This window comes from Nelumbo lutea, chromosome 5 (assembly GCF_056320005.1).
Source record: "Nelumbo lutea isolate HS-2025 chromosome 5, American lotus-T2T, whole genome shotgun sequence".
NCBI lineage: Eukaryota > Viridiplantae > Streptophyta > Magnoliopsida > Proteales > Nelumbonaceae > Nelumbo > Nelumbo lutea.
The window spans coordinates 36,015,029-36,037,973 of NC_142688.1; the positions used below are offsets into that span (position 1 = coordinate 36,015,029).

The 22,945-nt window shown below is 34.6% G+C and overlaps 2 protein-coding genes and 1 long non-coding RNA gene across 3 annotated transcripts; 1 reads left to right on the top strand and 2 right to left on the bottom strand.

Annotated features, from left to right (window-relative positions):
- Positions 1-5,122: 5,122 nt before the first annotated feature.
- On the bottom strand, positions 5,123-5,875 carry LOC148851697 (cell wall / vacuolar inhibitor of fructosidase 2-like). Its single transcript, XM_088943247.1, has one exon. It carries the CDS (start codon positions 5,797-5,799, stop codon positions 5,242-5,244), a length of 558 nt encoding a protein of 185 aa, XP_088799373.1. The 5' UTR covers positions 5,800-5,875; the 3' UTR covers positions 5,123-5,241.
- Positions 5,876-8,237: 2,362 nt separating this feature from the next.
- Positions 8,238-9,214, bottom strand: LOC148851698 (uncharacterized). Its single transcript, XR_016099706.1, has 2 exons — positions 9,076-9,214; positions 8,238-8,979 (listed from the first exon to the last, which is right to left on the bottom strand). It is a non-coding gene; the product is annotated as an uncharacterized LOC148851698 (long non-coding RNA).
- A 7,569-nt stretch (positions 9,215-16,783) lies between these two features.
- LOC148851699 (alcohol dehydrogenase 1) lies at positions 16,784-19,615 on the top strand. The gene is made up of 10 exons (XM_088945533.1): positions 16,784-17,049; positions 17,261-17,397; positions 17,573-17,619; positions 17,712-18,037; positions 18,127-18,209; positions 18,316-18,391; positions 18,489-18,550; positions 18,657-18,752; positions 18,910-19,071; positions 19,208-19,615. The coding sequence occupies exons 1-10, from the start codon at positions 17,013-17,015 to the stop codon at positions 19,322-19,324; spliced, it is 1,143 nt and encodes a 380-aa protein (XP_088801659.1). The 5' UTR covers positions 16,784-17,012; the 3' UTR covers positions 19,325-19,615.
- The last annotated feature ends 3,330 nt before the right edge of the window (positions 19,616-22,945 follow it).

The window sequence follows — 22,945 nt, forward strand, 5'->3', positions numbered from 1 at the left end:
GCCAACCTATATTTTAATACACGATTTGAATTGAATCACCTTTTGCTCTCTGAATGAACTTTCGTACTCTCACTCAGCCCGTGAGTTCAATGCCACTATATTCTTGACCTGTAGTGTTGTGTTTTCTCCTCTTGGTTGGCAATTTGGCATGTAGGTTTTTGCTGACCTCGAATGGTTCATGTTGTTTATGCAAGCCTGAACCAAGGTCATGTCGTCCTCAAGGATTGGAGGGACTAAGGGACCCGCTAAATCTCGCCGCGTCAAAAGTCATTAATTAATTAGTGATGCTTCCGCATTGTTTGTAGTTTGTACCTTGTAGCAGATCTGAACCATTTTATGATTTTACTTTGTTTATTCATTGCATCAAACAGTACCTAAATACCTTGATTTATGGCTGAAAGTAGGTAACCAGAAGATCCCGTCATTTTTGTAAGTTTCCATTTGAATAGTTTGTCAATATTTTGGCAGCTTTTAAACAGATTATTTATTTAATCGGGGTAGGTTTGGGTTGAGGTGGACCGGTGCTAAACCAAAATACTCCTTGCTCTAAACCTTTCTTTCTAATTTCCTGTTTTTTTATTTTTTTAATTTCACCTAATTATTCATTATATTAATAAAGAATAAATATAGGCTTAACTATTTCTAATAATTATATAAAAAAAAAGAAGAATTTGTTTTTCTTTTAGTCAAGTGTTACCACTTTTTCCTAAATTGTCTCTAATTCCAAGCTATCTCCTAAATTATCTCTAATTCCTATTTATCTCTTAAATTATCTCTAATTTAGTAGAGAGATTATCTCCTAAACTATCTCTAATTTCAATTTATCCTCTCCCTCATTTTTTATCTACATATATCTAAAGAAAGTGTCAATTAAAAATTTTCATAATTATTTAAATATTATAATGAAATTATATATCAACTTTAAAATATTTATTCAAAATACAAAAATTAATTATAATATATTTAATAATATTCATATTATTAATAATTATATATTTTTACAAAATTTATCACGAAATTATGTAGTAACAATATAAATTATAATTTTACAAATTATTCAATTTAAATGTTATTCAAACAATAAAATTTTACCATTAAAAATATTTCAATAACTAAATATATTAAATAACAAAACATTAAAAATAGATAAATAATTATATGACAAAATATTTAATATTATGTAATAACTTTATAATAAATAAAATTCAAATAATAAAAATTCTTAAATATTTTACATATTATTTAAATATTTAACATGACTAGATTTTAAATAGTTAAGATAATGAAATCATGTGATAATTTTAAAAATTTTCTTAAAAGTAGAAAAGTAATTATAGTAGATTTCATAACATTCATATTAATAGTAATTTAATATTTTACAAAATTAATAACGAATTATGTACTAATAGTATTGATTATAATTTTACAGATTACTAAATTTAATAAATAATTAATATTTAGAAAATTTTAAAAAACAAAATAGTATTTTAAAATTTTAAATAACTATATAATATTGTAAATAACAAATTTCACTTATATCAATTAATAATCATAGAAAATAACTTTCAAAAATTAATATTTATCAGTATTAATTTTACAATAATACTGTATATTCATTATATATTTATATGTACTAAAATTATTATTTATTGTATTTTTTGATAAATCTATTTTTGTTTTGTTATTGAACAGAAAATTGTCAATAATTATTGGAGATTAAACAACTATTATTTAAATTTTGAAATTTAATTTATTGTTTTTTTGTTATAAATTTATTTATAGTAATTATGTATTTTTTATAATTTATTGATTAATATTTATTAGAGATTAAACTATTATTTGGGATTATACTATTTTTTGACTAATTTAATATATTTTTAGTATTCATTGTATTTTTGCAACTATTGTACATGGTTTTCAAAACTGGACAGGACTGGATGGTTGGACTAGAAAAACCGGGAACCGATCAAGTGCTGGTTTTGTTTTTCCCTAAAACCGGGATTTCTTAAAAAACCATTGATTTTGGTCAGCAAACCGCTGACTCGGGCTATTAACCATTCAAACGGTTTTCACCGTTTTTTATTTTTTTGTCAGACCAGGCTGATCATTCGGTTCAAACGGTCGGACCGTTCGACCCCGTAACCGGACCCCTGACTGGTTCGGTCTCTAGGTCGATTTCAAAAACCATGCTATTGTATTTTCATCATAAATTTATTTTCAATAATTGTGTATTTTTGCTATAAATTTTCAATAATTATTGGAGATTAAACTATTAATTTAGCTAAAATTAAAAGTGTTCAAAAATTGGTTCAATTCGGTTGCATGCTATTTTGCCTACCAAATCAACTTGATCAAGTCAGGAGTTGTCACCCAAAATTGAATGACCATTAGTGAAAACCCGCCATCTCATGCATCGCACGGGTTCCCGCTAGTTATTTATATATACAAGCTTTATAGTTTGAAATACATGTGAGAGGGTGGGCTGAGTTGGGTATCCCCTCTTTATTTAGTCCCAAATATATATAAGCAGTAATCAGATTTTGGATCAAATCCAATTACATTTGCATCCAATATCTGATTAACTAGGCTTAATGGCTAAAAAGTAAAAAAAAAAAAAAGTTTTCAAAGCTAATTACCTTATAGATAGATATAATAAAATTCATACAAATATAAAATATATAATAAATTGACAGCCCTAGTCCTGAATCCAATGTATAAGGAAATAAGAGCAATTTTAGTCCTGTCAGGGAATATAGAATACAAGATAATTTGGTCTTAAGAACCCAAAGGGCAGTTTTCAATATAATTTGCTTATGATCAATTAGGGGATCAGACCACTGAAAAGTCATTTATTAAAACAAGTGTGGAATAGAATAAGAGAGATCATAATGCAGTTAAAAGTGAAAAAATTTCCTTTAGCTCGGGTTAAGCTTCCAACAAAAAAAAGTGTTGAACGATAAAGGTATGCTGGTTGATCGGGAGCATCTATATTGCGGAGAGGAGGATGTTAATCATATTTTTATTAAAAGTTCCGTTTCTTAGCAAGTCTTAATGATGGTGGAGGATATAATTTTAGGAGATCACATCTACGTCCCACAAACGCCTCACAGCACATCTCAGTGTGCATTGGAAACATCTCCTGAAGTTATTAGTCAGAGATGTTTCAGTATACGGTTGGGATATACTGTGGAGTGTTTGTGGGGCACAAATGTAAATTCAAATTTTAGCTCTAAGAGAATAATAAGAAAATATTCAACAATGGTGGTATAATATGGAGGAAAGTAAGATTCCCATAAAATTTACAAATTGTTGAGAAATGTAGCTTCCTTTCATTCATGATATATTTGAAACATAAAGGGGAGAAGGTTTACACTGCATTGGGCCTAGGATTGTAGGCCTGGCCCATTCAAATTTTAGGAAAATTCCAACCCTAGTCCGCCTAAGTTGCATAGCATCCCTATGTGGAGATCAATAACCTAAATGTCTAATAAACTCATATATGGAGAGAAGGAAACAAAACCAGCAAAGCCCATATGGGCCAAGATAATGAGGTTAACCTGAATTGTAATTTTGGTCAGGATCTTTAGTATATTGTATCATGGATTACTGGGGTTGGGCACCTCTGCTCTGTTCAATGCTCTTTTGTACTAAAAAAACGCATAGGCACATCATTGGACAGATGCGCCCCACGATGGGGCACCCAACAACGTCCCACAGAGCATTCCCCCCTTATATTGGGAATATCTTCTGTTGATAATATCATCTGTCATTGAGAGATGTTTCTAATACACGGCGGAGATGTGTTATGAGACGTTGTGGGGTGCCCCCTTGTGGGGCACAGATGTGAATTCCATTGGGCAATGCAGAAAGAAAAATACTTTTACTTTTGCATCTAAGATGTCCTACTCCCTTTCCTACCAGTCATAAGAAGCAATAAAATGTAATATTTCTTTTTCTTTTTTTTGTTTTTTGTTATGTCTGCCAATGTACCATGATCCATGTATCATAAAATATAAGCGAAAATGTTTCACTTTTTCTTTATTGTTTGATGGATATAAAATATTTATTTAATAGGTTTAGGGCTGTCAATGGATCAGATAAACAAGAAATATTAAAGACCTAGAATTGAACTAAACTCAATACAGTCTGTACATTTAGACCCAGAACTGAATCAATTGATTTTTGGGGCAAATGGGTCTGACCCGATAAATCAGTTTAGGTGTGTCGAGCCTATCAGATTGGACCCAACACATTGACAGCCCAAAGTAGTTTGAAAGGCCGATTTCAATTCTAACCAACTTTGAAGGTAATTTGAGTGGTGTCTTATGAGAATATGAGTAGCACATTAGTTAATAAGATACGGTTATATTTTTTAAATAAATAAATACAATTATTTATTTATGTTAATCTTTTTGTTTTTTCAATCCCCGTGCATCACACGAACTTCTTACTAGTAGAATTGAAAAGACAACTCATTGACAAAAAAATGTGACAACTAATTGCAACTCTATTTACTCGATCTCCATATATCCCTTGTTAGGCTCTAGGCTCATGTATCTCGGGGGAACCCATGTGAAAACAGAAGATGAGAAGAACAAGAAGCAAAAAAAAAAAAAAGAAAGAAAAAGTTGCCTGTTTTCATCGAAACATGTGAATTATATTCTCCATGGCTCCTCTTTCCGAAACCCTAACCCCAATTGATGGCATTGGAATAATCTCCATCTGTTGAGTGTTGACAAATGATGATCCCGTTCATTTATGTTGGGTTGAAGCTGTGCAATTTCAATTCAATTGCAACAGAGGTAGACCCATCTACCCAAACTTTTTAATATTTTATTTTCCTCATTCAAAAACCGCGTGAGCCACCTATTATTTTATACTTTCAGGTTGACCCTCTTCAATGAGTGATATAATTATCAATTTGAGAAAAAGATGGTTTACTGATTACTCAGCATAGAGGGCCAATAGATTTGAGCTTGAGGAATTAATCCAAGCAACCATCCAACAATTTATTAATGGCTCGTTCTTAGAGGTAGCAGCTAATTAGCCATCATTTACGCATAACATTCCTAATACTTTATTTATTACTTTATTATCATCCATTCTTCACGACACCCAATACTCTCCATTAATAAACATCTTTATTTATTTTAATATATAATGGTAGTAACAATTGAATGATTGGGAAGAAGAGATGTCACCAAAAACTAGAGAGAGATGAAGAAAACAAGGGATAACAAATTATTGACCAAGAAGATCAATTATGCCTGAAGCCACATCACAGAGACTCTCCAAAGCTTGCTCCCTGAGAGCTAGCTCTGGCGGATAGGCCAGCCCTGGATACCGCTTAAATGCATTGTGGCAAACGTTGGGATAGTCGGCCGCGGCGGACACCTGCACATAGGCGTAGTCGTAGGAATCTAAAGCCAGTTGCTGGAGAGCTCCTTGCAAAGCATCGTTGGCGTATGAATACTTGTCAGCGCACCCTTTGAGCACCGTCTTCAGCGCTGTGTCGTTGGTATTACTCAGCAACTGAGACGACAAGTATGAGTACGTGTCTGTGGCGTTTGCCATTCCAATGCCGATGATGATGGTCGCCAATCCCTTTGTGTCGACTTTCAGGCTTGAAGAGTTTGATCTGAGGGAGGAGAGGCAGAGGTCATAGTGCTTGGTGCTCTTGCAGGTTCTTTGGATCAGCTTGGCATCTCCTCTCACCAACAATACTGAGGACTGCTGGAAGAATAGTCGAGGGAATGAAAGGGGAAGAAAAAGAAGAAACAGAAATCCCAATGAACCCATCTGATTTCAATAGCGAGTAGCGAGCGAGTGAGCGAGAGAGAGAGAGAGAGAGAGAGAGAATGGTAATGAAATCATAGTTGATCCAAACACTCATTATATATATACAGGGTAGACACAGACAAACCTTTTTATTTTTTGTAGTAGAAGATTATGTCCTTTACTTGACAAAGATAAAAAGGTTCTCTCTCCTTTTGTTTTAAGTAGATGTCTCATATGTGAGGTGTATGAGTCTTGGCTAAAAAAGCTAATCAGTCACCGCTCAATTTTGTATATATTTTTTTTTGCTTTTGTTGTGATCCGTTGATTGATTGTAAGGACCCTGTTTGGTACCTAAGGAGGTATCCATATTAAATAGGTCACGGGTGACAACTTTCAACATTGTGGGCCCAAGAATGAAGAATCTACTGTACATAGATGAAAATTTGGAATGTTTGGGGATAACATCTTGTGATCATAATCTCTATGAAGTCTATGACTATGACCATCCGAAAACATGAATATCACCATCCATGTAACTTCAGTTGTGGGGCCTATGGGTATGGAACCCACCGGAGCATTTGGTTATGTAGTCTGCGGGTCATAGAATCAAGCCAATAAGCTGACATGATGCATTACATGCCATAAGAAAGCAGAGGTCTGCCAATGACAGAAGAACAGGCCAAACTGCTAGTACTCACTTGTCTCTTTGGGTTTGGTTGTATTATACTAGCTTGTTAGTTTCCATTTCAAGGGTGACCGGTTTAAACCCGGCCCGGAAGTCAACCCATGCAAATTTAGGGGATTGAGCCATGGTTTTAACCCGGCCCAAATGATAGCCCTACTTCGGGTTGGGACCATTAACCTTGAAGGTATTCAACCTCAGGCCATAATGAATATCCTTTTCACTAGAAAAAAGAAAATCCTTAAGGCCATAAATGGGCTGGGAATCACCCAAACCAATGTTTTGAAAGTGAAAACTGGACTGGGCTTTCTGGTTCAACCATAGTAACTGGACCGAGACCTTTGCGGTTCAGTTTTCAAATTAACTTTATTTACCCAATTTTCTGCCTTTTTAGAAAGAAAATATACTCTTAAAATATATTGAATATCCCCGACTCTCCTCTATTCTCTCATCCACACTTTTCCATTAAAAAGACATTGTTTTTAGAAACTTTCCTATTTTTTCCATTGCCATCCCCGTAATACTTTTCTCTTCGTAAACTATGCGATTAGATTAGATTATCTATCTTATTTTGAAGTTTTTTTTGAAGAAAATCACTCACTAAAATGTTTGGTCTTTCATGATTGGATTCACAATCTTTATGTTTCTGAAGAATGATAGTGTTTTAATCTCCACCTCAACTTCCTTTTTTTGTTATCATGAGTCACGCCCTTCTTTTCTATTCCTATTTTAATTTTTTGATTGCTACAATTGAATAGAGTAATAGAAGCCGGATTTAGGTTATTTGAATTGCAGGAACCATCTCCATTTTTTTTTTTGAGAGAAACAGTGTTTAGTTTTTCATGTGTAAAGAAGAAGAAACTTTCTAATTGGGCCCGTGCAAATGCACAGGTTTTTTAAGCGTAAATGAAACATAAGAAGATTTCTAATGTTCTTGGGCTTCTCGTCTTTAGATAGAAAAGAATAATTTATTTCAAGATGATGCCTAATTGTTAATTTATTTCACCTCTGGGTTGTGGGTCCTCAGTTCAACCATTTGGATCAAACGGGTCAGACCATTCTCTGTATATACACACAATATACATATATATATATATATATATATATATATATATATATATATATATTTATATATATATTGCCATGCATGGGATTTGTTAAAAAGGTGAAATAATTGAAATAAACAATTAAACAAGTATTTCAATAAAATATCACAATTATTATTAATTTCAATAATATGTTATAATTATTTTCTTGTTTTAAGACTTTTTTTAATTTATTACATTATTTCGTTATTTTAACTATTTAAAATATAGTTATGATAAATATTTTTTATTTAAATTATTTAGTTATTTAAATATTTAAATAATATGTAAAATAATTAAAATTTTTTATTATTTGAATTGTATTTATTTTAAATATGTTACATAATATTAAATATTTTTTATATAATTATTTAGCTATTTTTAATATTTTCCTATTTAAGATTTTTAGTTATTGAATTATTTAAATAATATTTTATTTTTTTAATGTTAAATTTTTATTATTTGAATAACATTTAAGTTGAGTAATTTGAAAGATCATAATTTGTATTGTTAGTACATAATTTCATCATGAATTTTGTAAAATATAAAATTATTAATAATATGAATATTATTAAATTAATAAGATAAATAAGAAAATGAAAAAAAAATCTTAAAATTTTATTCTATATGAATTATAATATATACGATTATTTATATATGAAATAATAAAATTAAAAAAGTTAAAATAAAATTGAAACTAATTAATATTAATAAAATTGAAAACAAAAAATTTACAGCCCATGGACCGTTATCGTGTGTGACGACGCTTCAGCCAATGGACCTTAAAAGCCAAACCCATGCGCCCCCTACAGGTTTGCCCGCCAAAAAATCCCACGGACTCACAGCGCGCCATGTATCCTCCCACACGCGAATAAGACTCTCTCGTGCGGAGCTAACCCACTTCGCCCAAAAGGACATCCCCTCTCTCTTGAACTTCATCCTCACTTGAACCTTCGACCTTCCATTATCAGAAGTCAGAACTGAAACCCGCCGAAGCTTGCCCCCTTCGAGTTCCACCGGTCGACACCGACGATCGTTCTGGCAGGTTTATTTAACGGAGGTAAGTTCCGTTCTCATATCCGTTTATTCTCAGTTCTCGTATCTGTGTTTGTATATGCATACTTGTTCATTGACTTGTAGGCTCACCTGATCCCATTAACCTCATCTTTGACACTTTTTAATCCTCAAAATGCTTGGATTAACATTCCTGCAGCTTCAACAGCAACCTGTATCCCAGGATAGTTCATAGTCTGCACCTGTCCCTCCCTCTGCATCCAATACAGCTTCAGCACTTGTTGCTGCTACAAAGGCCAAAGGCCTTGCCCCTGTGGGGTCATAGTACAAGTGGGTAAGACTTTGTTAACTCGTTGCAAAGGCCAAAGGCCTTGCTCTTGGCGAAACTCGAAGGAGGGCAAGCTCCGGCGGGTTTCAGATCTGAGAATGGAAGGTAGAAAATCAGAAAAAACAAAAAACAATGTAAAAAATGAGAAAAAGCAGATATGAGAACTGAGAATAAAAAGAGAAACTTACCTCCGATAAATAAATCTGCCGGAATGGCTGTCGGCGTTGATCGGCGGAACTCGAAGAGTGGCGTTCTGAGAACGAAAGGTCAAAGGTTCAAGTGAGGTTGAAATTCGAGAGAGAGGGAGAGAGAGAGAGGAGATGATCCTTTGGGCGGAGTGGGTTAGCTCTGCAAGAGAGAGTAATTCACGTGTGATAGGACACGCGGCGCGCTGTGAATCCGTGGGATGTTTTTGGGAGGCAAAACTGTGGGGGGCGGATGCGAACCCGGAGATTCTTCCCAATTAATGGCAAATACGACCTACATGGATTTGACTCAGTTAACTCAAGTATACCACTGCTAAAGCAATGGACCCGCCATTCAAGATTTATTATACTTAGAGATGTCCACAGTTTGGAAAGAGTAAAAATGCAAATATATATAATATAAATACATCCAAAATAATATAAAATATAAGATTTTACATTCTATAAATTTATATTTATATTTTGATTAATTTAGAAAAAAATACAAATGTAAATATATATAGTATAAATATATACAAAATAATACAAAATAGAGGATTTTACACTCTACACATTTGCATTTGTACTCGTTTCAAATTAATCCTTTATAAAAAAAGAAAAAAAAGAAAAACTCACGTTACCCTACATTGTAAAGAATTTGGCTTGTATGAATTCTCTTCCCACTCAACTCTTGACGCAAAGGAAGCCTTGTGGGCCCAACATAAAATAGCCCATTGATTAAGGCACCTAGATACATAAAAATAGCTACAAAACCAATTCAGTTTCCTTCCTATTAGAAAACAGAATGAAATGAATATGGACATCTTTTAACGTTAGCACGTGCATCACACCCGTTTCTTATAGTATAACCCTACAATACAATATGAAATATCATCATTTAAAAGTTGTGATTTGTCTTAAATTGCCACACCTAGGGGTGACCATTTCAGCCTAATTTGGCCTGGCTGGCACAAATCCGGCCCAAAAATTTTGGGTTTGGGACTGAGTTTTGTGTTTAGCCCAGTCTGAGTCGGTTTGTATATATTAAAATATGTACATTTTATGTATAATGTATATATATATATATATATATATGTTATTTTACATTATATTATATATTTTATATATAAATATTATAACATGATTATATGAAATATTTTATATTATATAATGTATAAAATAAGTTTATATGGATGTTATATCATTTAATATAAAATATTTTATATATAAAAGGCATTGGCCAAGGCTTATGTTTCAGGCCCGAAACCTCGGACCAGGCCGGGCCCGGGCCTAAGCTATAACCCTTATCATAAGTGCAAAGCCCCGCCCAGCCTGACCCATGATCACCACTAGCCACACCAGGTCCTATAATATACATTTATTATTGATGTAGGGCTTGAATATCTTTATCATTTGTTCAAGATTAAAACTAACAAGGCCCTTTTGGTTCATAGGAATATGGGTTTGAAATTGGAATTCTATTCCCGTTTCTGGTGGAATAACATTCTCCCATTTAAGGAAATGTCCATTCTCTCCCCCTCTATGAGGGAATTTTAATTTTAGTTCATTCAAATTCTTATCTGAACCAAACAGACTATGGAAACAGATTACTGTGATTCCAATTCCTATTCTAATTCTACTGTGAATCAAATCGATCCTAAACTCATCATCATTAAATCTGGTGTTTCAAAGCTTATTTTTTTTTTTTTTTACTTTCCTAACATTAGACTTAAGATTAACAGAACGGCGCATTAGTTTCTACTGAAGTTCCGTTGGCTCTGGACTGGTTTTGGTGTTGATTAGTCCGGGAATTTGAATTCTGGGTGCAGCTCTTAAGGTGTCTGTCTCTCTGATTTCAGTATAATTGGAATAAAAACAGAAAACATTTCAATCTGAATGCTGGTCCCAATAATGTTGGGGTAAAAACAAACCAAACATCTTGAGTAGTTAGTTGTAGGGATCCATGCTGTCTAAAGGACCATTTTCTAGATTAGAGGAAGAATGCAGTTTTGTTTGATTTTATAGATGTCTTCGTGTTTGTGAAACAAGATCCAACTTCATTGCACCAAATGATCTCTGTGTCAATTAAAAGTAACAATTAGTTTTAACTTTAAAGGGGGCTGTAATTCTTTTGGGAATTAAATTGAACTTGACAGCCCATTAGAAGCCCAGGTCTGTACCCAAAACCCAACCTCATTTGAATCCGTGTTTGAGGTTTTTCACCTCATTATCCATGATTCCATGTTCTTATATTTCGGCAATATTCTTTTTAATTGCATTAACTTTTCGAAAAACGGAATGCAATATAACTACTTAGAAATAGAATACAACCTCTTGAGACGAAGCTAACCACTTCCTCTCTCTTGCTGTCGAATGGGTCGATCTTGAGGCTTTTGATCTTTGCATGCGCAAGTCTTCAAAGCCAGCACAGCTCATCCGGCTCATGAATACGAAAAGCTAGGATTCTGAGTTCACCATTAATATTTTAATTGTAATAGCCATGCATAATTTTATTAAATCCACAGTTGTCAAATGTCAAAACAACTTCCACTTTTTATTTTTCGAACAAAAGAGTTCATGGTATATATGGATGATTTCTGTTTGAAATCGTTTGTTTTTTGCATGGTTGGGTCGTGTTGTTTTAGTTTATTTTATTTATCTCATCAAGTGGCTACTAATAATAATAAATCAAATAAGTTATAAACAAATAAGAATTAAAAAAATAAAAACTATTATAATATTTGTAAGTAGTCTCTTTTGTTCATTAACAATATATAGTTTTCCTGTTTAGGAAATGGAGATGGAGTGATGTATAATGTATATTTATTTAATTTGTTTGTTTGTTAGAGCCAGCGAGCGATGCCCATGTACGTCACTTGTAGTGTACAACTCTACATCTCCATGCATGCTCAATGTCATGGCTGCTAGATTCATCCCCCACTCACAGTTTAACACATGTCAATTACACAGTGACATCATCAACTAATAATACATTGCTGCCAATTAATGATTTTATTTTAGAAATAAACTAACTAATATAATTTTAGCTGGCCGTCTACGTACGTCCATGCAGCTGAAGTAGTAAAAGTTTGGGAATTGGGATTAGGAAAGCAAATTAAAGCTATATCTTATATTATTGTCGATCATTCCATCGTCGTCTTCACTCAGCGGTTCGATTAACCACGCAACTAATACTATAATACTATTTTCTATTTTTGTAACTAAAATAAAATTGAGAAGGGTGTTCATGAGATGAGATTTGAGAGGGTGGACGATGCTGCTGGGAAATGGGGTTATTGTAATTTTGGAAGAAAAGCTTTGAGATACGTCTGAAGACATTGTTTTTATAACGTTATTTGCCTCCACTTAGTTTTAGTGAGTTTATTGTTGGGTTATAAGCAAATCCGTTTTCAAGATACAACAAAACCTTGAATGAGAATCTGCAATCAGCAAAGTTGTAGAATCTCTGAAGAAACCTTCTGTGAGACTATAGTAGACTGGATTGAGAGAGAGAGAAAGTAGATTTCGAAAAAATATGTTTTTTGAAATCTGATTCATACTCTTTATATAATTTATGAAGATGTACAAAGAAAATGTAACATTGTGACCGTTTAAAATGTAGTTAACAGTTAATGACTGTTAATTTTGAATTGTGCCTCTTAATCACACCCGATCGAATGGTGATCAACGGTTAGTATTGCATCAAAACCAAAGTCGTCCTTCGCGAGTCACGTGAGTGTACACGAGCAAATTGTGACTCTAAAGCGCCTCGTTGTACCGCACATACGTGCACACACACGTATGTGCATGCATTGCATGGTATTAAACCCCTATACTCTCCACTACTGTTTCTAAAGAGTGTAAGTTAGCTCCTATTAAAATACTAAAAATAAATCTTATAATTTTCCAATATGAGATAAATTCAAAACTGGATTTTGCAAGAGAAAAACTTATTTTCCAAACAAATGTATAAATCTAATTTCTCATGTAATTGACCAACCAATAAAACCCATTAAATTTCATCGCTTATTAGATTAAAATCCAAGAGATGGTGAGGCATCTAGAATACCTTCATCTTATGCTCTTATTATAATAAATACCCTCGGCGCCGCAGTCATGCGAATATGGAATATGGTAATGACCAGCAACGAGAGAGAGACGACAGAGAGAAGCCGTCAGGGATTGCGTCAGTCACTATTCAATTTCAATGGATCAACCAAATCAATGCTTAATTTAATTAATTAAACAGCTTCATTCCAACCAGAATAAAGGAAGCAGCAAAGTCATAATTGTCGTCAATAACCTGTGGGTGCTCTCCCATTAATTTAGTTAAATTTGTGATAACCATGGATTATTAGACGTTAATTTTCTTTCTCAATTTTAATTTGAAAATGGCAATTGCCATTTGCCAGGCAAAACCCAACTTCCGTTGAAACTCTTGATGCACTCCCGCTTACATTCCAATCTTTATTTACGTTCGCTAGCTAGCTTTTTTTTTTTTTTTAATAACAACAAGCCGATCGAGAGAGAGAGGGAGAGCATGATACAGTCACTCCATTATCTTTCCTTTCCTTGAACCGCCTATACTCGGCCCCTAATCGAAAAACCTAATTTGTAAATTGACAAATAGCTAGGGTGGTGTTTTTTTTTTCTCTCTTTTATTTTTGAAAAATTCTGTTAGTTTAGAACAGTATTTTTGAACCATCATTAACCCTGATGGTTGGATCATTTAACTCGGGAAACTATCTAAGCCAGGCAACTAATTTTGTTTTACCCTTAACCCGTTATTTCTTGGCCAAAATCTATTGACTTGCCAACAACCCATTGAACCAGGTGATCAAACCATCAATCCATTCGATCCGGACAATAGTCTTTGACCATTTTTTATTTTAATTATTTTTTACTATTTTTAATTCAGAATGAATCATCCATTTGAACCAAACGATCGAACCACTGGTCCAAAAACCGATGGACAAAGTGATTCTGATTCCAAATTCAGTTTTTAAAACATTGGTTTAGAGTTATATAGGCATTTTTCCAATGGAGAGTCGTTTTTTACTTGATTGACATTTTATTAATGTTTATTAGAAAAAATATTATCAACTTTTTTCCTCGATTTCTCTAAGAGCCATTTTCCACAAAAATAAGTCTATTTTCATGTTTCCTGTAGAGAAAATCATTTTCCCTACATAACGCTTATGTGTCTTAAAACAGAAATAAACAAGAATAAAATATTATTTTTTGGATTTTGTACAGAGTTAACTAATTTCATGGTAACTGCCAATCCGAAGCTGATCTGAAATCAAATTGGATTTGAAGACTTCAAATTTGATTTTGAATCCTAACAGACGGGTCGGATTCATATTTAATCTAACTCCACTTCAATTTTTATATATAATAAATTAATGAAAATATAACATATTGAATTTACTTCACTTCAATTTTTATATATAAATCAGACGGGTCGGATTCATATTTAATCTAACTCCACTTCAATTTTTATATATAATAAATTAATGAAAATATAACATATTGAATTTACTTCACTTCAATTTTTATATATAAATCAGACGGGTCGGATTCATATTTAATCTAACTCCACTTCAATTTTTATATATAATAAATTAATAAAAATATAACATATTGAATTTACTTTATATATATATATATATATATATATTAAAATTAATAATATTATAATATAATTAGATCTAGGTTTTAATCGGATTAGATACAAACCGCAAAATTCAAATCTAATCCAATTACATAAACACGTCATTCAAATCCAAGATAATTCAGGATAATTAGATTAAATGTTGGATCATGCTACGAATTTTTAGATATCATTGACAAGTCTACATGAAATCCAAGAAAAATATGTTTCATACCAAACACCTACTCCATTGTTACGTGTAATATATAATTTTTATAATTTTAAATATAAATGTATAAAATTTATATATATTAAAATCAATAATATTATAATGTAATCAGATCTAAACTTTAATGGGATTGGATGCAAATTACAAAATTTAAATCCAATCCAATTACATGAACACATCATCTCAATCCAAGATAATTGGATTGAATGTCAGATCGTCCTACAAATTTTTAGATATCATTGAAAAGCCTATATGAAATCCAATAAAAGTATGTTCCATACCAAACACCTACTCCATTGTCACATGTAAGATTCTTGTGTTTTTATTTTTATTTTTTTCGTTTTGAAGAAATGTGTTAGATTCTTGTTGGTGGATCATTTACTAAAAGACCTCCTCTACTTTCATGAATTTACTAACCTACCCTACAGTTTACAATTTACTAAAACACCCCTTATAGTTTGCAATGGATTTATTAAGGGCAAATTTCTTAAACTACCCATATTGTTTAGCTAATTGACTAACTCTACTCTTACTGTTTAACTATTATCTTAAACTATTCCTACTGTTTCTAACAATTGTCTAAAACCTCATTGTCATTAACATCTAAACACTATTTTACCCATTATTCCCCTTTAAACTTTCAAAATGAAACAATAACCTTAGTCCATTCAGTCCTCCAAGAATTCTTGTTTGCAGATGAGGGGAGGAGAGAAAAGGAAATGTAAGTTCTAGAGTCTAGAATTCAAAGAAGAAAAGCAACAAATGACACAGTCGTGAGTTAGTTAGAGCAAGACAAATGATGAAAACAACTAGTCCATGGATGGAAGTGGCAATTGAAAGCCTCTTCAATCGCATATTGTGCAAGCTTCAAACTCCAAAGTGGTACAACACATATCCTTTTCCCTCAAGACCATTAACAAATATAGAAGCAAAGGCATCCATCTCAGGTCCTCTTAGCGTCACAATGATTTCAGCCCCAACATCTCGGTTGTAGCTTTACATCAAATGTATTACTATTGGTAAAAATTAGGGGTGAACAAATGGGTAGGTTTTACTTGGAACTAAATGGAATCTATCTTGAATCGGCTTTGAACAGATTCTATCCAATCAATCACAGGGTAGGGTCTGATTCCAAATTCTTAGAACTAACTCCCACGCAGGTCGGCTCCAGGGTCTAGGAGTTTATCCTACCTAAACTGGCCTTGGTGGAGCCAACCATCGAACCAAATTTATGTTGAAATAAACCCTAAAAAAATTTTAAGGATGTAAAGATTTGAGCCCAAACACTCATGTTTACAGAAGCTATGGTCTCACTTGACCATCAAGTATGACTTGATCATTTTATTTTTAGTTTAATATTTGTATATATTAAAAAATGTAAAATGTAATATTTATAAAATTTAAATTATAATGACAACCAGAACCAATATTCACAGAATACATTCCAGTTAAAAAAAAAAAAAAAGCTGGAATCGACCCGGCGACCTCTACAGGGTAGCCGAACCGACCATGATCACCCCCAGCCGAACCAACCTTCACAAGCGAATTCTCATTTGGGCATGACGCATGGGTCTGACTCTGACAGAGAAGATCTTCTCTGTCAAAAGTCAAACGTTCATCTGATTTAGATGTTTCACAGCTCAGCAGAGGCATAATTTCCTTCCATATCATCAACGGCCGGAATTGCCCAATCCCCTTACTTGGCGGGTATGAAGGCGGGTGGATAAACATAAGATGGCTTTGACTTTCCTTTTGACCTTTATATATTCAAATCTAGTCTGAAACCAGAATCTACAAAACCAGGGAGTTACACAAGTAGATGGGTTCACCGCCGCTGTATCTACATCTACGTTACATTGGCACTGCAGTAGTTTTATTTGTTAACAGGAACAGAAAGTATTAAATTTTTAAACTGTCTCCGTTTTCTCTTTCTATAAATACATCTCTGAAGGAGATGGAGATCCGCCTCACACAAAAAACAACTAAGCGTTCGAAAATCCAATCAACTGAGACTCTTTCAAGTTCCCGAATCCCTGATACAAGAAGAAATCAGGAAGAATGTCGAGCACTGCTGGTCAGGTTATTCGCTGCAGAGGTAATGTATTTCTTCTAATTTTTAGTTACCTCTCTCACTTTGTATTTTGTTGGATCCGTTTGACGGGGTTACAGTTTTCTTCTCTTTAGCCTGCAATGGTCACTTGAGATTTGGGTTCTCGACTCTGGTTTTTTGTTGATCTTCTTTCTTTATTTGGTGTGATTAAAATAAATATTGTAAATTGACTCTATTTTCCCCTGTGAATGCGCAGCTGCGGTAGCATGGGAAGCTGGGAAGCCATTAGTGATTGAAGAAGTGGAGGTGGCACCGCCACAGGCAAATGAGGTTCGTCTGAAGATCCTCTACACCTCCCTCTGCCATACCGATGTCTACTTCTGGGAAGCCAAGGTAAACTTTCAGACAGTATTCATTTGCTCTCAATGATCTATGTTCTCACATATTAACGACAAATGACTGACAAGATTTTTATTGCGGTCGGACTTCTGTTGGTGATGCTTTATAAGTTACATTGGTCAAAATTGAAATGGGTCGTCTTATTATATTTGTCTTCTCAACTTTTCAGGGGCAAAATCCTCTGTTTCCTCGGATCTATGGCCATGAGGCAGGAGGGTATGTACATTTTGATTAAGGCTTCTGTTTTCAGTTTCAGTTTCAAATTTTAAATTGACCAGTTTGTAATCTCGATGTTGAATACTGAATAGGATTGTCGAGAGCGTCGGAGAGGGTGTGACGGATCTTGCACCAGGAGACCATGTCCTCCCGGTGTTCACCGGAGAATGCAAAGAATGCTCTCACTGTAAGTCCGAAGAGAGCAACATGTGCAACCTCCTCAGGATAAACACGGACAGGGGTGTGATGCTTAATGATGGCCAGTCCAGGTTCTCCATTAATGGTAAGCCCATTTACCATTTTGTGGGCACCTCCACTTTCAGTGAATACACAGTCGTTCATGTCGGCTGTCTTGCCAAGATCAATCCTTTGGCCCCTCTGGACAAAGTTTGTGTTCTCAGCTGCGGTATCTCCACAGGTGAGACAAACTTCAATCGAAACCAACTTATAGATAAGATTGAATTACATCTGCAATTATGATTAAAGAGCTTTGATATTCTTTTGAAGGTCTTGGTGCCACCTTGAATGTTGCAAAACCTCCAAAGGGTTCAACTGTGGCTGTCTTCGGATTGGGAGCTGTAGGACTTGCTGTAAGTTTATAACTCATTGTCACAGAGCACATTGTTCTTGTGGGCTTGTTCTTCTAATTTCTCTGATGAGTGAAAGAATCGAATTATGGTGATGCTATGTGAATAGGCTGCAGAAGGAGCCAGGATTGCTGGGGCATCCAGAATCATTGGTGTTGATGTGAACTCTAAGAGGTTTGAGGAAGGTAAATGATCCAATTTCATACTTGAGGTCTAAGAATTATAGATTTTACAGTTGAAGATCAAAACATTAAATGAATTTCTTCTGTTTCATCTTAACAGCTAGGAAGTTTGGGTGTACCGAGTTTGTGAACCCAAAAGATCACAAAAAACCAGTTCAAGAGGTTTGTTTCTGAGACATTTGCTTCCCAAAAATTTAAACTTCAGTGATTATTAGCCCTGTCTGATCCCCCAGATAGACTTAATACGCCTGATGACTGCTTTATTTAGGTGATTGCTGAAATAACTGATGGAGGAGTGGACCGGAGTATCGAATGTACGGGAAACATCGATGCCATGATCTCTGCTTTTGAATGTGTTCATGATGTAAGCTGCCATCTTCACTTCATTTCTCTCCCTGAATTTGTGAACTGCTTCTGGATCTTTTCCCCTTTATAATGGCTTGGCTAAGCCTGAGAACAAACTAAAGTGTCTAAATTCATTTGTTGGAACTCAATCAAAAACTTGAATTAATTCCTTTCAGGGTTGGGGTGTTGCTGTTCTTGTGGGTGTACCTCACAAAGATGCTGTGTTCAAAACCCACCCCATGAATCTATTGAATGAAAGAACTCTCAAGGGTACCTTCTTTGGCAACTATAAGCCTCGCTCTGATCTTCCCTCTGTTGTGGAAAAATACATGAACAAGGTAAATTTGCAGCACTGGTGCACTTCTTTCTTTGACAATTCTGTGCCTAGGGATCTTATAATTGGTTCATAAATGTATTTGTAGAACTTGAGGATATATTGAGGCTTATCACTTGAGAACTTGTGTTCATGTGCAGGAACTTGAGCTTGAGAAGTTCATCACCCACCAAGTTCCATTCTCAGAGATAAACAAGGCTTTTGAGTACATGCTGAAAGGCGAAGGCCTCCGATGCATCATCCACATGGAAGGCTAGAATGGGATGGATGTTTGCTTTCAGATCAAGTGATTTCGAGTCCAAGCGATACTAAAATTACATTATGGGTTTTGGGTGTTTCTGATAGATGTTTATGCCATATTTTGTGAACAAAGAGTCATGTTTTCTTTTCTTATGTTTATTTAAGTTTGTATTTGCATGGAGAAGGAAATGTAAAATGTCTTGTTTTCTTTCTGATATGTGAATATCAGTCATTCAGTTTATGTTAACTCCTGTTGGGAGTATATAATAAGAGTAGAGAAATAAAATCTTGACCTGCCCCATCAAATCTAGAACTTTTATTCTTCATATTCTGGATTGCTGGTCTAAGAGAATAAGCTACCCAGTTTCTAACAAATTAAAACAATAAGTTTCAAGGAAAGAAGGAAAATGATTTGTCTCTCGCCAAAAATAAACCACCTTGAATGTTGAAGGAGAACTCGGGATAAACCCTCCAAGAGAAAACTTCCACTCAGTGTTAAGGCAGTGCTATTATGAATTTATGATCCCATAACAATCATAGTTCATAGACTTACAGACTACATTAGTCACTGGTCAATTCCAGCCTTATCTGGATTAGTAAATTGCTCAGAAAATAGATAAAAATCCTAACTAAAATCCCCAAGCCAATAGGGTTTAAATGCAAAAAAAAAAAAAAAAAGAAGTAAACGGTATAAAAATCCCTGACAAAAGAAAATTAGAAATTTGACAGTGTAAATGATTCCCTTTTTTTCTGATAGTTGAAATGATACTATTGTCAGTGCAAATGATCCCACCGCGGCTGTGTATCATCTTCCATTTTCTTACCAGAAAAATCTGTTACATTGAAATGTGTATTTGGTTTGATGGAAAAGATGGAACACTTTTACGGGTTCTAGATGCTTAGGATCCCCATTGAAACAAAAGCAGATATCTACCTGGGTAACCCTATTATTGAAGGGAGAGTCACAAAAGCTACTTTCAATAACTTGAAAGAGAGGGTAGTGAATAAATTATCAAATTGGAAGAAAAATACCCTTTCCTTGGCGGGTAAGGTGACCTTAGTAAATTCTGTTTCGAATATGATCTCTCAATTCATTATGAGTTCTTCCAAAGTTCCCAATAATGTCATAAAAAAAATCAATAAAAAGAGTAGAGCCTTCATTTGGGGAAAGAAAAATGATGAGAAAAAACCCCTCTGCCTTTTAGGGTGGAAGAGGATTTGTGCCCCCAAGGGGTGAGGTGGTTTAGGTATCAGAAATTTGAAGTGGGTTAATGAGGAAAATTTAGCCAAGTTATGGTGGAAAATTCTTCTGAATCAGAAGAATAACTTTTGGGTTAGAGTGGTAAGCAGTAAATATTTAAAAACAAGATGATTTCTGGAATGCCAAAGAAAAACAAGGCATCTCTTGGGCCTGGCATGGTATCCTTCAAGCGAGATACCTCATTAAAAGAGGAATGGGATGGATTGCTGGAGCAAGAAGAGAAGAGCTTCAGGTTGCTTATGTCATTGATTTTGATAGAAAGGTTTGGAGGGAGGATAAGATCTGCTCCTTTGTTCCAACTTCATGCTAGCATAAGATAAGAACTATAGTTATTCCTTCGGCCTATAAGGAGGCATTTATTGCCAATGGCGGTTCTAGGCTCGTAGATGGACTCGGATGTAAGGTGTAGAACCTTAAGCTTCCTCCCAAAATAAAAATCTTCTTATTCCTTCTTCTTAATGATAGGCTCCCCACAAAAATATTTTTAAGAGATAGGGGCATCCATTCTGATGTTGCTTGTAATTTGTATGGGGAGGAGGGTGTGAATCATATTTTGAAGGACTTGTCCTATTGCTACCCAAGTGTGGCTTACCATTGCAAATTCGGTGAAAGGGCCAACAAATGACAGAGTGGATATTATTTTGTGGTGGGCTAGCTTAGATGGGTTAGGTTTTAACAAAGACCATGAGAGAAAAGTGTTTATATTCTATGGTATTTGTGAAAGAATAGAAATGAAAAAATTTTTAAAAATCTAAGCACAAATCCTGCTACCATCATTGAGCGTGCTCTTTGTCTGCTTATGGATAGTCAGAATAACCCCATTGTGGAAGGGGTTAGGGCATGCAAAAAGTCTTGTAAACCTATTTTTTTGCAAGTGTCCTAGGGGAGAGACGATCAAAATCAATTCCAATGCATCAACAAACAGTGATGGCTCTTGTGCCATTAAGGGTGTCAATAGATCGGTTTTGGATGGACCAAAAAGACGGTGGATTGGACCAATCCGGTCCAAAGTATTTATTAGATTGGACTGGACCTGGTCTGTCTGTAATAAATTCAGATTGGATTTGGTTGGATTAAGCCAATATCTGGTCCATTAATATAAGATAAGAATATAGGTGGTGTCAATGGACGGGGTTTGAGTTGAAACCAATCAAAATTAAAATGAATTTGAACAAATCAGATATTCCAAACATTGAATTGGACCAGTCCAAAATGGTCCAAATCTTTCATTAGATTGGATTGGACCTGACCCATTTGTAATGGACTCACATTGGACCGGATCAGATTAGACCAAATCCAGTCCAATCAACACCCCTATGTGCCATTGCATGTATCGTGAGAAATTCTATTGGAAGTATTCCGGAAGTGAAAGCGTATTGTATTGATGTTACATCCATAAATGTTGCAGAGGCATGGGCTGCCTGGGAAGTCCACAATCTAGCTTTCAACTGCAGGGATTCTCCCATCATCATCGAAGGTGACTTGCTGCTAGTGATCTCGTGCCTGAACAAGAAGACCAAGGAGCCTCAGAGACAATTCTGGAGAAATGCAAGAAGACAAAGGAGCATCTTTCAAGCTGCTGATTGGTTAGCTAAGGAGGCTCCATCACATCCAAATGTTATTTTCCTTTGTGGCGCAAACATTCCCAAGGATTTATCTTCTATTTGTTTGGGTGACTTGTGGGGTCGAGCTACAATTTTACCAAAAAAATAAACAAATTCTTACGATTTCTTCAAAAAAAAATCTTATGAGATCGGATTAACTGAATTTGATACTCAAATGGTTTATCAAGAAAAAAGCAAAAATTATTACATTGAATTGTGGGCCTACCAATTTATCCTAAAGCTGCGTTTGTGTTTATCACTGACTCTAATATTGGCGAATGGTGTGAGTCAAACGTGGAAGAACTCTGCATATGATCGGATTTTGCATCAGCATCACCCCCTCACCAAACGTGGAAGAACTCTAATGGTGAATGGTGAGTCAAACTTTTGGACCCTAAAATGGATTGGATGGCCGGGATTGTCCCAAGATCACCACATAAATTCAACAGTTTTTTTTCTTTTTTTCTTTTGAGAAGCAAAAATTCAATATTTTTACTCATTCCCATGGAATTATGGAAAGCACAGGAGATCCCAAGAACAAGGAACTAAAATCATTTTGCGTCGACACTATAGTAATTTACTATTTTGTAACGCACCAGACAGTGATTTTGTTTGGAAGAACAAAGGCGTTTTCTCCTCCCTATAAATTAAATATACCTCCTTAATTGCCCCATAAGCACCGTCTATCACTCAACCCTTCTAAAATCCAACTCTAGTGAGAATTATTTTCTTTGAATTAGTAACATAACAAGAAAGAAGAATGTCGAGCACTG